The 16,073-nt window shown below is 38.3% G+C and overlaps 1 protein-coding gene across 1 annotated transcript; it reads left to right on the top strand.

The window, feature by feature from the left end:
* Positions 1 to 555: 555 nt before the first annotated feature.
* Positions 556 to 15,591, top strand: LOC18105225 (mediator of RNA polymerase II transcription subunit 12). Its single transcript, XM_024585266.2, has 13 exons — positions 556 to 749; positions 2,072 to 2,256; positions 2,899 to 2,958; positions 3,203 to 3,311; positions 3,656 to 3,724; positions 3,872 to 3,925; positions 4,077 to 4,184; positions 5,288 to 5,437; positions 5,526 to 5,873; positions 6,003 to 8,407; positions 9,774 to 12,362; positions 13,052 to 13,379; positions 14,720 to 15,591. Exons 2-13 carry the CDS (start codon positions 2,129 to 2,131, stop codon positions 15,167 to 15,169), a joined length of 6,798 nt encoding a protein of 2,265 aa, XP_024441034.1. The 5' UTR covers positions 556 to 749; positions 2,072 to 2,128; the 3' UTR covers positions 15,170 to 15,591.
* Positions 15,592 to 16,073: the final 482 nt, after the last annotated feature.

Below are 16,073 nucleotides of genomic sequence, written 5' to 3'. Positions count from 1 at the left end.
AATGTCAAAAAACCTTTTGATCAACAACTTTAATTTCTGGTTATATTAATGGTATAATAGTTTTTTTATTGTACAATTAAAATTTAAAAAACCAACATCAACCCGTTTAATTTTTTAATTACCAATAAATATATTAAAAGACCAAAATATCCTTATATCAAATGCTTCTATTTTTTTCAATAAAAGGGCATAAGGGTAATATTACCTGGATAAAAATACCCCTACTTCAAGCCTTCGTAAATAAAAAAATCCACTGTGCAAGTCACAGTAATAGTAATTTTCCATGTGATTTAGAATTTTCTATAATATAATATAATCGATAATAATAATAACATCCATCACATTTTTCACCGCTTGAAAGCCTTCAACACAGTCCCAATTATCTGCTGGCATTCCCTCTCAACTCCCAGGCTCTTCCCTTCAAAAATTCCTCCACATAAACACAAAACACCAAAGTCCCAAGGCTAAACACGTAAAACAACAACAAAAAATCATTTTTTAACACCATTGATATAATTATTATTATTTTTTATGGTCGCTTCGGTTTCTATTGTTCGAAGTTCGAACACAGGAAACAAGTAACATCATCATCATCGTCATCATCGTCTTCGTCTCCAAAATAAACAAGAAATAGCTAAAGAGTCAAACCCTCTTCTTTCTCTCTCTGTCCACCGTAAAAATATTAAAAAGCAGCCCACTCCTCCCTCCCTCTTTCTCTCTCTCTCTTCGAATCTTAAATTTCTTTCAAGGTAAGATTTCCCCCCCCTCTCTCTTCCTTCCCCCTCCCCTCTCTCTTAATCGCGCTATATCGCAATCTATTCACTTTTTGCTTCAATTACGAATTTGCCATCAAAACCCTAGCTTCCTCAATAGCTTGCTTATCGTGTTCGAGCTCAATGAATCAGAGTTCGGTGTAAACCCTAGTTTTGATTCTTGTGGATATGGTGATTTTGTGTGTGAATTGTTGATTTAGATTGATTAAAGGTATTTGTTTTTATGGTAATTTAGATTGGATTTATGGTTGTTATATTGGGTTTTGGATTCATATTGTGTGTGGTTTGGGGTTTTAGTAGCTTGAGGTTGCTGGGTTTAGAGGGAAAGATTGAATTTTGAGTTATTGGTGACATTTTGTAAGCTTAGGTTTTGTAGATCAGAGTAAATTTGATTAGTTTTGTGGTGTTGTTTTACAACTAACATTGCAAGTTTGGTTATTTTGATTAAGATTTTGGATCAGAGCAAGTAACACATACTTGGGTTATGTATTTCAAGTTGAAAAGTCCGTTACTTGATGTCCATGTTCAACCTTTTGTTCTTGATATTTGATATTAGAAACCCTAGATATGCTTGTTCCAGGACCACTGGATGGGGCAGGAAAGAGGGGGTCTTGGACTGGTTCAAACTAGCTACTAGAAGAGATGGTTGCCAATCCAAAATGCTGACTTAGGTTTTGAAATTTTTACCTTAGGATTTGTTTGTGTACTTGTTTATTGGAAAATGAAAAGGATTATTCTAGTTTATATACCTAATATTTGATTATCAGCAATTTAGAGTTCCGAATCTTTATTTTCCCTCCAAAACACCATTTGTAGTTCTGTCTCAAATTTGCATCGATTTCATGATAAACAAAACTAGCAAGTGAAGAAAGCGAGTGTTTTTTTTTTTTAACCTTATGTGTCTAGGATATGCTGCTGTGGCTGTTCATGGCAACATTTTTCTGTACATTATCATGTTACTGGATTCATTTAAAGCCCAACGGTATATATTTTTTCTTTCTTTGTATTTTTTTTTCTCGTTTCCATTGTGCTCAACTGGTTAGTTTTGTCTGCTATGAAAAATAATTGGCTTCATAGCCACAGGAAATCATGCTCATCATCTAAGAGATTGGTGATTGCAAAAAACAGCCTTTTCAATTCAAATTATATGGTTGTTGATGGAATTTTATCAATTAAGTTGTAGATTTCATGCTTGTGGTCATACAGCTGGGTTTGTTTTTTCATTTCTTTGAATCTGTATCTTCTGTGTTGTTTTGGTTTTCTACGTTATTTAATATGTTTTTCTCAATGTGGTTTAGCTATGAGCTTGTAGTAGTTCGATGTTGGGAGCAGTATGCAGATGGTAGTTTGGAGAAATGCAAAGGTATCATGATGCCAGCTGCACCAGTGCAGTTAACAATAGCTCCATTGGAGGAGCATCTGCTAGAGATAGCACCCGAACTGATTCATCGTCATTGGCATCCAACTTCTCTATAAACCCTAGGTAAATTGGTTTTCAATATTTTTTGCCTTTCATGAACTGTTGATAATAAATCAGTGTCTCCTGGCTCTGAACAGTCACATTTTCTAGTTTCATGCACAATACAATGTCAACATGCCTTTGGTCTGTGATAAGCTTTCAAGTGTTGCCTGCTGATCATTTTCAGAACAAGGTTGTTGAATCTCCTGTGTGTGTTCACTTTCTTACAATAATCATTTGGGGTCTGGTGAGAATGCAAGGAATTTTGTTTGTTGGATATTGATTGCCTGGATATCCTGGTACACCTACACACATATGTATGAATTTCTATATCGAAATTGCTTCTTAGTTCATAACACATCTGCACATCTCTGTGCTTTGTACTAGCCTCACAAAGAAAGGGCTAGGTACTCAACTATTTTCATTATTACATCAGTCACTGCCTAGCTCTCTTGTTTTATTTCAGCTGCATGTTAACTGTTAGATATTGAGATTTTTCTTGTGTTCCTTGTTCCTGCTGTCAGTATGATGATCTTTCCTTTTCTTTTCAAATAGATACAATTCGCAGCAGTTTTCTTCAAAGAGTTGCATAATTTTTAACATTCTGAAGGGCAAATTTGCTGTTCATGATTGTATAAACTCAAACTGGTGTTCTGTACTGTGTAGGCGACTTCCTCCACTGATACCGTACAAGTTGAAGTGTGATAAAGAACCGTTGAATTCCCGGTAATTTCATCAATAGCATCACTTACAGCACACACAACAAAAAAAGGAAAATAAAAGCTTTGGCACCAATTTCCATTTAGTTAGTTATATCTCTTCATTTGTTTGGAATAATTTCAGTGAAGAATTTAATAGACTTTCATTATGATTTGGGATGCTTGCTGTTTAAAATTTTCTTCCTAGTTCCATCTTTATTTGCTGGTTATGGTTCTTATCCATTGTATAATCATCTCTTTCTAAATCTTAGACTTGGTCCCCCTGACTTTCATCCCCAAACACCAAATTGCCTCGAGGAGACTCTCACTAATAAATATGTTGCGTCTGGATATAAGGAGGCAGTTGTTGAAGGACTTGAGGTATTTTTTCATTCATTAATGCTTTGTCACATGCAACATTATAAATGTGGACAACTTGCTGCATTTTAGTGGTTGTTTGTCTTGAACATTGCCCCAGGGAAAAAGAACATAAATGCCTTTTCAAGCTTATGATGTTATCTCTGCTCACACCATCTCAACCTCAAACTTGCTAGAGGAAATTATATTTAATGGATCCCTTTATATTTAGTTGCTTAAGTGATTTGAATTCTGAGAATTGGGTTGTTAATATGTACTTGTCAAAATTAGGTCTTGATATTTGCATGCAAATATTTACAAGCCTTGATATCGACAATCGATTTATTTTTTATTTTGTGAGTTCTCAGGAAGGCAGAGAAATCTCACATACTCAGGCTCACAATTTTACCAGTCCTGTTGTCAAAAAATGCAAAGAGGTTAATCACTTCTATTTGGAAGCTATGATTTTTTTTTTAAATATCTGCTGGAAGCTATGATGTTTGTTTCATTTTTTGTTCACATATGAAAAGCTACTCTCATGAAGGTGATTAGCAGTTACTAATAGTGGAACTTTACTCTTTCAGGCTATTAGAAAATGTCTGAGGGCCATTAATGAGTCTCGCGCCCAAAAGCGCAAGGTATGCCCTTTCCCTTTCTAATTATATGTCGTATTTATGACAGTTTTTTTCTGATGTGAATGCTTCGTATATGTTGATCCCGCGTGTATTTGAAACTGTGTTCTTTTACAATTTCATCATCAAGTCTGAACATCTATGCTCATCATGACAGGCTGGTCAAGTTTATGGTGTGCCTCTTTCTGGTTCATTATTAACTAAGCCCGGTGTATTTCCTGAACAAAGACCTTGTGTTGAAGACTTCAAGAAGAAATGGATTGAGGTATAATATGGTTTCCAAGTTTCTCTAAAAGAAAATGCGCCTGCTATGATGAACGGATAGTATCTCACCTCTATTTTTCAATCCTGTTTGCTAGAGTTATTTTAATACCTGGTTGTAAAATGCAATATCACAAATCTGCCTGGTCAATGGACCTATTTTTTAACTTCCTTAAAGCCCATGTGGATGCCTAGAGGAACTGTGATGCATGTCATTCCTAAACCTACTTGGTTGTGATATGCATTGAATTGTGGGAGGGAGCGGGTGCTCTTAAGTAAAGCCCATGTGGATGTCTAGTGGAACTGTGATGCATGTCATTCCTAAACCTACTTGGTTGTGATACACATTGAATTGTGGGAAGGAGGAGGGGTGCTCTCAAGTTTAAATTTTGAGAAAAAAAACTGGCTACATTTTATCTTGGCAGGTACAAAAAACTATGTACCTGTAACATGCTTGTCCTTTCTAACTAGATATGCTTAAAGTTGTGACCATAAAGTTGTTTTTTATATATGGAAGATAGCGCATCATGAGTCAAGTGAGGGACAAGGTTGAAATATTGTTATAAAATTTCCATGTAGCATTCTCTGACATACTTTTTTCTGTATAACAGCGCATGGTGGTTGTGATGATTTGTCATATATTTTATTACTTATAATTGGAATAAGCTATAGTAATTGGATGCAGCATATGAAGTCTACAATTAAAACATAGTATATGGTTGTCAAAGTTGCCGAGGGAGATTTTATGTGCATTGGTAAAATTGTCTACATATGAACATGGAGCACCTTTTTATATTTCCATGCCCATCTTTTCTATTGATTCAACTATAATTTTTAGTAGCACTCAATTGTCTCTAACTGATATGTACTGCTCAGTTGTATTCATGAAAAACATTTTAGATATCAAATAGAATTTTGGAGCTCTGTATGCTGGTGTTACTGAAATAAATTGAGAAGAGCATCATATGAGCAAATATTTATGCATGTAACCTTGGAAACTGCCTATTGTGTTTCCTATCATCACATGTTTGAAAATTTCAGCTGATAAACAGTCCTACTCTCTTATTGGCTTCCTTGTAACACTTTTTTCTTTGTTCCTTGTACCAGGGTTTATCACAGCCCCATAAAAGATTGCGTTCTTTGGCCGATCATGTGCCACATGGATATAGGAAGAAATCACTTTTGGAAGTTCTTATCAGGAACAATGTACCATTATTACGAGCCACTTGGTTTATTAAAGTAACTTATCTTAATCAGGTAGAGCTGCTTGAACACTAGCACTAGCACACAGAGGTACTTGCTTATTTCACTATTTTCAATAGCAGATTATGGCCATCTTTTGTAGGTGCGACCAAGTTCTACCAGCATTTCTTCTGGGACATTTGACAAAAATCAGGTGTCCCGTACAGAGCTCTGGACAAAAGATGTTGTTGATTACTTGCAGTCCCTCCTGGATGAATATTTATCTAGAAACAATCCTCATTCTGCTCCACACAGCAGAGATAGATCACAACAAATGCTTTATACTGGCTCAGCTCAGCACAGAAGTGATCCAGCACCAGCTATCATTGATGGTGAGGAGCCTTCCCTACATTTTAAGTGGTGGTACGTGGCTCGGCTCTTGCACTGGCACCATGCAGAAGGGCTGCTTCTTCCTTCAGTAATCATTGATTGGGTTCTTAGTCATCTACAGGTATAAGCTTAACCATTTACTTATTGTACTTCTTCCAAGGTACAAGATAAACTTTATGCTCCTCATGTTAAGATTGCAAGTACTCAATTGGGTTTCATGGCTTTTGGTGGGTTTTGTATGCTAGTGCAGGAAAAGGACTTGCTTGAGATTTTGCAGTTGCTGCTGCCAATCATATATGGTGTTTTAGAAACTGTTGTTCTTTCTCAATCATATGTGCGCACTCTTGTGGGGATTGCAGTTCGTTTCATTCACGAACCTTCTCCAGGAGGTTCAGACCTGGAAGATAATTCTCGGCGGGCCTATACAACTTCTGCTCTAATTGAGATGCTTCGGTATTTGATATTAGCTGTACCGGATACATTTGTCTCTCTGGATTGTTTTCCTTTACCTCCAATTGTAGTGTCTTATGCAGTAAATGAAGGGGCATTTGTATCAAAGGCATCTGAGGATGCAAGAAAGACAACAGATAATTCAGCTGAAGTTGCTGATGTTTTCAGAAGTAAAGGGCTCGATGCTCAATATCAATCTTTGTCCTTTGATCGGGTTGTTTCATTCATTCAGAAGCGTGCAGATAACCTTGCGAAGGCTGCTAGCTCTGGCTATCCAGTTCATAGTGTGGCTAAAGCTGTACAAGCTTTGGATAAAGCTCTTTCACTGGGAGACATCAGAGAGGCTTATAGTTATCTTTTTGAAAATTTTTGTGAGAGAGCTGTTGATGAAGGCTGGATAGAAGAAGTCAGTCCATGTCTAAGATTGTCTTTGAAGTGGCTGAGGGGTGTGAGCTTGTCACTTGTTCGCTCTGTATTTTTGCTTTGTGAGTGGGCGACATGTGATTATAGGGATTTTCGGAGTGCCCCACCTCGTGAACTGAAATTTACAGGCAGAAAGGATTTTTCTCAGGTTTATATTGTGAGTCGGCTTTTGAAGTTAAAGATACAAGATCTGCAAAGTCCATCTGGATGGAAGAATGAGAAATCCCCTCGAGTCAATAGCCTCGCAAAAGTTTCCAATGAGCCTAATTATTTTGGCAGTATCCCTAGGGGAAATGGACATGGGATTAAAAGCATCTCCAAAACAGTGAATAGAAAAGGTACTAATACATCAGATATATTTGAAAGTCCAGGTCCTTTACATGATATCATAGTGTGTTGGATTGATCAACATGAAGTGTGCAACGGGGAGGGTTTGAAGCGTCTTCATCTGCTCACTGCGGAACTTATACGTTCTGGGATTTTTTCCCCCCAGGCTTATGTGAGGCAGTTGATAATTAGTGGAATAACAGATACAAGTGGTCCTGCACCTGATCTTCACAGACGAAAGAGACACTACCGAGTCTTGAAACATTTACCTGGGCCCTTCGTCCATGATGTTTTGGAAGAGGCAAGGGTTGCTGAAGGTTCAGAACTTTTGGAGGCAATGCGTGTTTATTCAAATGAACGTCGCCTTCTCCTTCGCAGACTTCTTTGTGAGCAATATCAAAATTCAGATAAATCAAATATATCATTGAAGAAGCTCAAGCATCATCCACCCGTTGCTGGAAAGGATGGTGCTTCCCCATCTTCCTTTGAGCAGTGGAAAAATATCTATCCCCAGCCTTCTTCGAAAGTGAAAACTGAAATGGACGTTGAAAATCTAAAGGATTCCATATCAGCACTGTTGCAACTCCCAACATGCTCTACATCTTCAGAGACAGGATTGGATGAATCTCAAGGGAGTGTTAAGAGGCCTGCTGAGTCAATAGGCAGCAAAATGGATATAGTAGAAACACCTGGCTGCGAAGACTGTAGAAAGGCAAAGAGACAAAAGTTAAGTGAGGAAAGGAACTCATGCCTTCAAGGGCAATCTCCAATATCAGATGATGAAGATACCTGGTGGGTACGGAGGGGGGCTAAATCCTCAGATTCCTCTAAGGCTGATCAACCACCAAAGTCATCCAAGCAGGTCTCTAAAGGGAGGCAAAAGGTTGTGCGTAAAATGCAAAGCCTGGCTCATTTAGCTGCAGCTAGGATTGAGGGTAGCCAGGGAGCTTCTACAAGTCATGTTTGTGATAATAAGGTAAGCTGCCCTCACCACAGAACAGGAATAGAAGGTGATAATCTCAAGTCAATGGATGGAATCGGAACAATGCGTGGTGGAGATATTGTTTCAATTGGTAAATCCTTAAAGCAACTGCGTCCTGTAGAGAAGAGGACAATCACAGTTTGGTTGATAACTGTTGTTAGGCAGCTTGTTGAGGAGACTGAAAAGAATGCAGCCAAGGTCAGCCAATTTAATAGATCTTTTGTTAATGTTGATGATAGGAGCTCCATCAGATGGAAGCTTGGTGAGGATGAGCTGTCTGCTATATTGTATTTGATGGATGTTTGCAGCGATTTAGTTTCCTCAGCAAAGTTACTGCTGTGGTTGTTGCCAAAGGTCCTTAGCAACCCTAATTCTACTATCCAGAGTGGGAGAAATATTATGATGCCGCCACGAAATGTGGAAAACCATGCTTGTGAAGTGGGTGAGGCATTTTTGTTATCTTCTCTCCGAAGGTGAGACTTGCAAAATTTACTAGTTACAGAGTTCCAGTTTGTTGTACGCTGCTTCTTGATATTCATAAAGTGCTTATTGCTTAATAATCTTTACAAAATACATTGCAGATGTATCTGTTTAATTGCTTAATAATCTCGATAAAATACATTCTAGTTTTTGTTAGAGTAATTCCTTTTTTGTTCTTTGGATTCTAGAAGTGGTTTAACATTGGTTCCTTGTTTCTAAAACCAATATACTAGTTTTTGACAATTTTTTTTAATTTGACAAAGCTTTACTCTATTCTTACTCTTTAATTTCTTGCTAGATATGCTTTACACAAAACTATGATGTTGGTTTTAGAAGTAGAAGAAATAAAGTTCAACAGCATAAAACCTCAGGGGCTCATAAATAAATTTCAAATCAAAATACTTAATAGCATGGCGATACATTTATACAAAACTTCTACCCCAAGCACATGCAATGGAGCCATAGACAGTCAAGTGAAATCCAATACACGAAATAATTTGATCTATGGGCAGCATCGTTGTGGTAAAGGCCGTAATGCCAGAGGAATCATTACCGCAAGGCATAGAGGGGGAGGTCATAAACGTCTATACTGTAAAATCGATTTTCGACATAATGAAAAATACATATATGGTAGAATCGTAACCATAGAATACGACCCTAATCGACTGTTTTATTACTGTTTAGCTATTGCTGATTTGCTTAAAAGATATTGTTCCTACTACTTTGTGTATGTTGTCTACTGGTTTTGCTTGAATGCCAGTAAGATCTTTAACATTCTTCTCTTTATCTTTATACCTGCCAATCTACATTCATTTGCTATTTGTTGCAAGAATGTTATTTTAGGATCCTTGTATTTTTTTTCCATGTCACGCTACTCCTTTCTTATCTCTGCAGTTGAAATTTGAGCTTATAGCTTATTCATCTTTTATACTAGTGTTGTACTGTTTAAAGGATGCTATGGCCAAACTCTTTTACTGGAATAAAGACTTTCGGAGTTCTCCAATGATTTTTTCCTTTACTTCAATTATTGTTTTACTTTGCTCTACTTTTATGTTGTATTGTACCAGCATCCTGCACATGCTTGTTGAACCATCTTTATATTCTTGTAAAAAGAGTACTGTCTGCATATGCATGTTCCCTCCTTTATTAGCTTTTCTCCTTGTACTGGCTTGTAAATTGATGGTTCCTGCACACTTCCGTGAAGCAATTCTTATTTTGTTGTTTCTTTTTGTTATTTAGTTGGATGTCTTATTTTCCATTTGTCTATTATTCTGTTCCATCTTTCTAATAAAATTTTGTCCTTGTCTAAAAAAGAATTAACTTACTAGTTTTTTTGTTCATCACATTCAATTTTTTCAGGTACGAGAACATAATTATTGCAACAGATCTTATTCCTGAAGTCTTGTCAGCCACAATGCGCCGTGTTGCGACACTACTGGCATCTAATGAAAGAATTTCAGGTTCAGCAGCCTTAATTTATTCCCGGCATCTTTTGAAGAAATACAGCAATATGCCAAGTGTTTTAGAATGGGAGAAGAGTTTCAAGACAACATGTGATAAGAGGCTTTTTTCTGAACTTGAATCTGGACGATCACTGGATGCAGAGTTTGGATATCCACTTGGAGTTCCAGCAGGTGTTGATCTTGATGATTTTTTTCGTCAGAAGATAAGTGGCAGTCGATTATCCAGAGTGGGTATGAGCATGAGAGATGTAGTCCAAAGGAATATTGATGATGCTTTTCACTACTTTGGCAAAGAGAGAAAACTCTTAGGTGCTGGTACTGCAAAAAGTCCTGGCATGGAAAAATCTGATTATGCATATCAGATAGCTCAACAAATAATTATGGGACTAATGGACTGCATGAGGCAGACTGGTGGTGCTGCTCAAGAAGGTGACCCGTCTTTGGTGTCTTCTGCTGTTTCTGCCATAGTCAATAATGTTGGACCAACCATAGCAAAAATGCCTGATTTTTCTCTAGGCAGTAATTATTCAAATGCTTCCGCTGCGCCAGGTTCGCTAATCCTTGCTAGGCGCATTTTGCGCATCCACATAAATTGCCTGTGTCTACTCAAGGAAGCTCTTGGGGAGCGTCAGAGCCGGGTTTTCGAGGTAGCTCTTGCAACAGAAGCCTCCTCTGCTCTTGCTACAGCCTTTTCTCCTGGAAAGGCTTCTCGAAGCCCGTTTCAAATGTCTCCTGAATCCCATGATTCCAGCGGGAATATCTCTAGTGAGATCCTGAACAACTCTGCAAAAGCAACTGGAAGAGGAACAAAAAGTGCTGCTGCTATTTCTGCACTTCTTGTTGGAGCTATTATCCACGGTGTCACTACCCTGGAGAGAATGGTGACTGTCTTACGATTAAAGGAAGGGTTGGATGTAATTCAGTTTATAAGAAGTATGAAATCCAATTCAAATGGTAATGCTCGATCATTTGTTGTTTTTAAGATGGATAACTCGATCGAAGTTTATGTGCATTGGTTTAGGCTACTTGTTGGGAACTGCAGAACTGTATCTGGTGGTCTGATTGTTGAGCTCTTGGGTGAACCATCTTTAGTTGCTCTTTCAAGGATGCAGCGATTGCTCCCTCTTAGCTTGGTTTTTCCACCTGCCTATTCTATATTTGCCTTTGTTATTTGGAGACCATTCTTTGCAACTCGTGAAGACATCCATCAATTGAATGACTCTTTGACAATGGCCATTGGTGATGCCATAAAGCACCTGCCTTTTCGGGATGTGTGTTTAAGAGACAGTCAAGGTTTATATGATCTTATAGCTGCAGATTCCATTGATGCGGAGTTTGCTGCCATGCTAGAGTTAAATAATTTGGACGTGCGTTTCAAGTCCAAGGCCTTTGTTCCACTGCGAGGAAGGCTTTTTTTAAATGCTATTATTGACTGTAAATTGCCACTCTCTTTAATCACACTGGATGATGGCAATCGTGTTTCTGGACATGGTGGATCTAAGGTTCAACATGCTGAGAATGAAACAAAGCTTCTAGATAAGCTTGTGAATGTATTGGATGCACTGCAGCCTGCAAAATTCCATTGGCAGTGGGTTGAACTCAGGTTGCTTTTGAATGAACAAGCCCTGATTGAAAAACTTGAGGCCCATGATATGTCCCTAGCAGATGCAATCCGCTCTTCCTCTCCTGATCCTGAAAAGGCAGCTGCTTCTGAAAATGAAAACAATTTCATTGAAATCATTCTTACAAGGTTATTGGTCAGACCTGATGCTGTGCCACTTTTCTCAGAGCTGGTTCATCTTTTTGGGACGTCTCTAGAGGATTCGATGCTATTGCAGGTTAAATGGTTCTTGGGAGGCCACAATGTTCTTTTCGGACGGAAAACCATCAGACAACGGCTTATTAATATTGCCGAGAGTAAAGGTCTTTCAACTAAAGCTCACTTTTGGAAACCTTGGGGCTGGTCCAGTAATGGTTTTGATCCTGTGATGGACAGAGGAGATAAGAAGAAGTTCGAGGTTCCCTCTCTTGAAGAAGGAGAGGTTGTTGAAGAGGGCTCGGAGACAAAAAGGTCTGGAAAAGGGTCCTTTCCAATATTCGAGTATGAAGGCTCTAGTCTCTTCCAGCAAAATGTGACCGAAAGGGCTCTTGTTGAACTAGTTCTTCCCTGCATAGATCAAGGTTCTGATGACTCACGCAATACATTCGCAACAGATTTGATCAAGCAATTGAATAATATTGAGCAGCAAATAAATTCAGTCACTCATGGTACAAGTAAGCAAACAGGAACAACATCTTCTGGACTGGAAGGTCCTGCAAATAAAAGTAACAATCGTAAAGGTATAAGAGGTGGGAGTCCTGGATTAGTGAGACGAGCTGCAGCAACTGCAGATTCTACTCTTCCCTCCCCTGCTGCCCTGCGAGCTTCTATGTCACTGCGGTTGCAGTTATTGTTAAGGTTGCTTCCAACCATATGCACAGATGGGTAAGAATACAGATATTTTCTATTTCTTTTAACTTGCATATCTTTCTTGTTACTTTATCATTAAGACATTATTATCTGTGCATTTTCAATTTATTTTTCTTGTCAATTGTTCTTTTACTCTGTTCTCTCATAAGTGGTTCTAGATATCCCGTCTATTTGTTGTTTGATGAAAGAATTGTTTGAGCATATTCTTAGTACCGCGCATAGCTAGAGGTCAACTTCTCTGTGAAGTTGACATCCAAAGCTGCCCCCTTTTGCTCAGCTGGCTCACACACAGTTTTATTGGTTTCTTTCACATTTATGTAAGGATGATGGAAGTATTGTATAATCCAAATGTTAAGGTGGGATGATACACCAGTGTGTTTTTAGGGCTATGACAAATTTTATGCCAGATGAAGTTGAGATTATTGAACATGTATCGTTATGTCTGTGCATATTTGTCTTTGTTTATGGAGCATCAAGCAGACACGTGCTTTCTTTGTATTGGTACCCATGAGAATGATTTCACCACGTGTTGTGTCATTCCTTTCATCTCTTTCCCACATGCCAAATTTCAGACACGTTCAATGAAATAATTCCTTGATGATAAATTGACTGTGGTAATGATTATTCATAGATTTCTATGCAAGTGTAGTAAACTGCCAAAACAGAATCTCAATTGTCTTATTTCCATTTCCTGGACTTGTCAGGGAGCCATCTGGGCGGAACATGAGGCAAATGCTTGCCTCTGTCATACTTCGTCTTCTTGGTAGTAGGGTTGTGCATGAAGATGCAGAGCTATCTTTCTATCCCTTGCAAAGCTTCCAATCCAAGAGGGAACTGGAGTTGCAATTGGAAGCTGCTTCTGCAGATTTATCTGGTGGAAGTCTCTTTGATCGGTTACTGTTGATCCTGCATGGGTTGTTAAGCAGCTCTTGGCCGAGCTGGCTGAAGTCAAGATCTGCTTCCAGCTCCAAGGCGGTCAATGAATTCAAGGACTTTGCTGGATTTGATCGTGAGTTGGTGGAGAGTTTGCAGGTTTGTTTTCTGAAACCTGTGTTATAATTGGTTGCTTTGGTGGTGTCAATTATGGCTTTTAATGGAAGTAGCTACTCATAAATGTCTATTTGTGACTAAACCCCCATGTGATTTTGGATGAACTATTGAATTTGATTGGATATCTAGTTGGCATTTATTTTCTTATATTCCCAGCCATAAAAAGATGACCTGGAAAATTTCAATTATAGAGGGAATCCAAATCGGTATCTTGATACTGGTGAAATCTATTCAGGCAGAAAGGTGGTCTATCACCCAAGTAGAGTACCTGGCTCTCACTTTATTCCATCTTTGTTTAAAAATCCTGTTTTCAGCTGCACAAACCCATGACCTATCTTTACATTAGTGGGAGAACTACTGCTAGAGTACAAGGTCTTCCAGTTAACCTGTGAAATTTAACTTGATCGTCAAGTTTCATGTAGGGTTTAAAGGAGCAATCTAATTGACCAACATGAACTCATCTCATATACCTACCAAAACCGAAGGAGGAAAAAGCAAAACACACTTGCTAGCCACTAAGAAGATCCTATTATGTACTTTTTCTTAGTTATTTCAAGTGATTACAAATGCACAATCAAATTGGACAATAGTAAAGGTGTTCGATTCTGCATTTATAGGAGGTTGAGATGCCCTTTGATTCGAGAATCCCATAAAAGTATTGATGCAATATCTTGCATCTGTTAATGATATATACTGATATCTTCATTTACTCATTAAGGATTTCCATCATTTATTGGGGCTGGGTCTAAAAAATGTTGGAATGGGTGAGAACCTTTATTTTTGTTCTTTTCTCCAGAATCTTCAACCAAATTCTATTTCATTCTGCTCTCACTATCTTCAACCCACAAACTGAACCAAGTATCTGTCCCAAATTGGTCGGGGTAGTTTACGTAGACCCACAATCTCTTTTTATTTGTTTTGGGCTAAATTCAGAGGTTCTTAATACTGGATAATTTCCATCCACTTCAGCTCACATCGTTTGGTCTATCTTTTCTCTTCATCCTTGCAAAATACTTTAATTTTACCACTGTTTCTAGTTACCTACTTGTTAAAGAAAAAAAGAAACAAATAAAGGATCATTGTTTCTCACCAGTATATCCATGTTAATGTTGGATTTGGCCTAAACATCTCATGATTTCTTGAAATCAAATAAAAAGAATTGAAAATAACTCAATGGTTGTTTTGTTTTTTGTCTATGGGTTATATGAAGATGTCAAGTAGAAGGGTATATAACCCAACACCCCTCTCCTTTTTTTATTCTCATCATTCTGGAAGATATGTGGTCATTCTACTTGTCTCATAAATATTTTCTGTGATTGCAGAATGATTTAGATCGTATGCAGCTTCCTGGCAAAATTCAATTGCGTATCCAATCTGCAATGCCAATTCTCTTACCTTCTGTCCGATGTCTCATCTCTTGCCAGCCACCACCTGTTCCCACAGCTGCTGTTGCTTCACTTCAACCCAGCATTGCAATTTCAGGGTTTTACAATGGAAGCAATGCTCAGAAAAATCCAGCTCCTTTGGCACGTTCTGCCAATAACATATCAACAAAGTCTAAGCCGCTGCCACTGCAACAGGATGGTGATATGGAGATTGATCCATGGACATTGTTGGAAGATGGTACTGGGTCAGGCCCATCTTCAAGCAACATTTCTGTGATTGGCAGCATTGACCATGCTAATCTTCGAGCTTCCAGCTGGCTTAAAGGGGCTGTTAGGGTGAGGCGGACGGACCTCACCTACATTGGGGCTGTGGATGATGACAGCTGATGTTAACTTCATTCTTGATTTTGGTCTTGGAGTGCGCAATCCCCAGGTAATTTAATGCTTTCACTAATCACACAGAATCGACATCAAGATTCCACCTCATTCCTGCCTTTTATGGCAAAGGGAGCAGTTGGGAGGGGTAATTTTAGTTTTTTTTTTTTTTTTTTTTTTTTTTTTGGGGGGGGGGGGGGGGGGCATGAGGTGCTTGTGGAAATAGTGAAAGTGTTGATGCTCCTGCACAGGCTGCTCCATCAGGTCTCAGGATCGCACAACTACTAACCTTTTGATCATCCACAATCTGGACTGTGTTCTCCAGGTGCAGTTCAGAGGATTGTTGTATATATAGAGATAATTGTTTTTACTTTGCCAATTGATCAGGGTAAATTACCCTCAAGAATGACCCGTAGCTTTTCGTATGCGTCAAACTATTGTTGCACCTCCCTCTCTCTTCCCTGTTGTTTATGCATGAGTACCTGTATATTGTGGCATGTGCTTGATTACTACATTTGCATGCTCTGTGCTGTATAGTATATTATTTACTGAGTTATTAAAAGACTGCAGCTCATTTTTTGAAACCAGTTTTTATTTGCTGTTGATGTCCACCATGCATGTCGGGTCAGGAGGTTTCTGGATCAGGCTTTGGATTCTTATGCATAATTCACCTTTTTTTTTTTTATCTGATTGAGATCAGGACGATTGCTCTCTAAATTTAAAATAGAATCTAAAATAGGATTTATATGTATTTGCCTTTTACCTCAATGAGATGGATAGTTTTGTTGTTCTGTTGCTGATGATTATACCAATGTTTTTTTTTTTTTTATGTGCTGGAGAATCAGTTCTTCCGTTGTAGGGATGTATTTTTTTTTCCACATGTGTGACTGGACTATTCGTGACCAACTGGTGTTAT

This window comes from Populus trichocarpa, chromosome 14, assembly GCF_000002775.5.
Source record: "Populus trichocarpa isolate Nisqually-1 chromosome 14, P.trichocarpa_v4.1, whole genome shotgun sequence".
NCBI lineage: Eukaryota > Viridiplantae > Streptophyta > Magnoliopsida > Malpighiales > Salicaceae > Populus > Populus trichocarpa.
Note: the sequence above shows the minus strand (reverse complement) of the source record. Positions and strands in the feature narration are given on the sequence as shown.

Excerpts from the sequence above, each read along its gene's own strand:
- LOC18105225 (XM_024585266.2), top strand. The coding sequence starts at position 2,129 with ATGCAAAGGTATCATGATGCCAGCTGCACCAGTGCAGTTAACAATAGC. Across the intron at positions 2,257-2,898 it reads AACTTCTCTATAAACCCTAG|GCGACTTCCTCCACTGATAC; the intron begins GTAAATTGGTTT and ends TGTACTGTGTAG. Across the intron at positions 3,926-4,076 it reads CTCGCGCCCAAAAGCGCAAG|GCTGGTCAAGTTTATGGTGT; the intron begins GTATGCCCTTTC and ends TCATCATGACAG.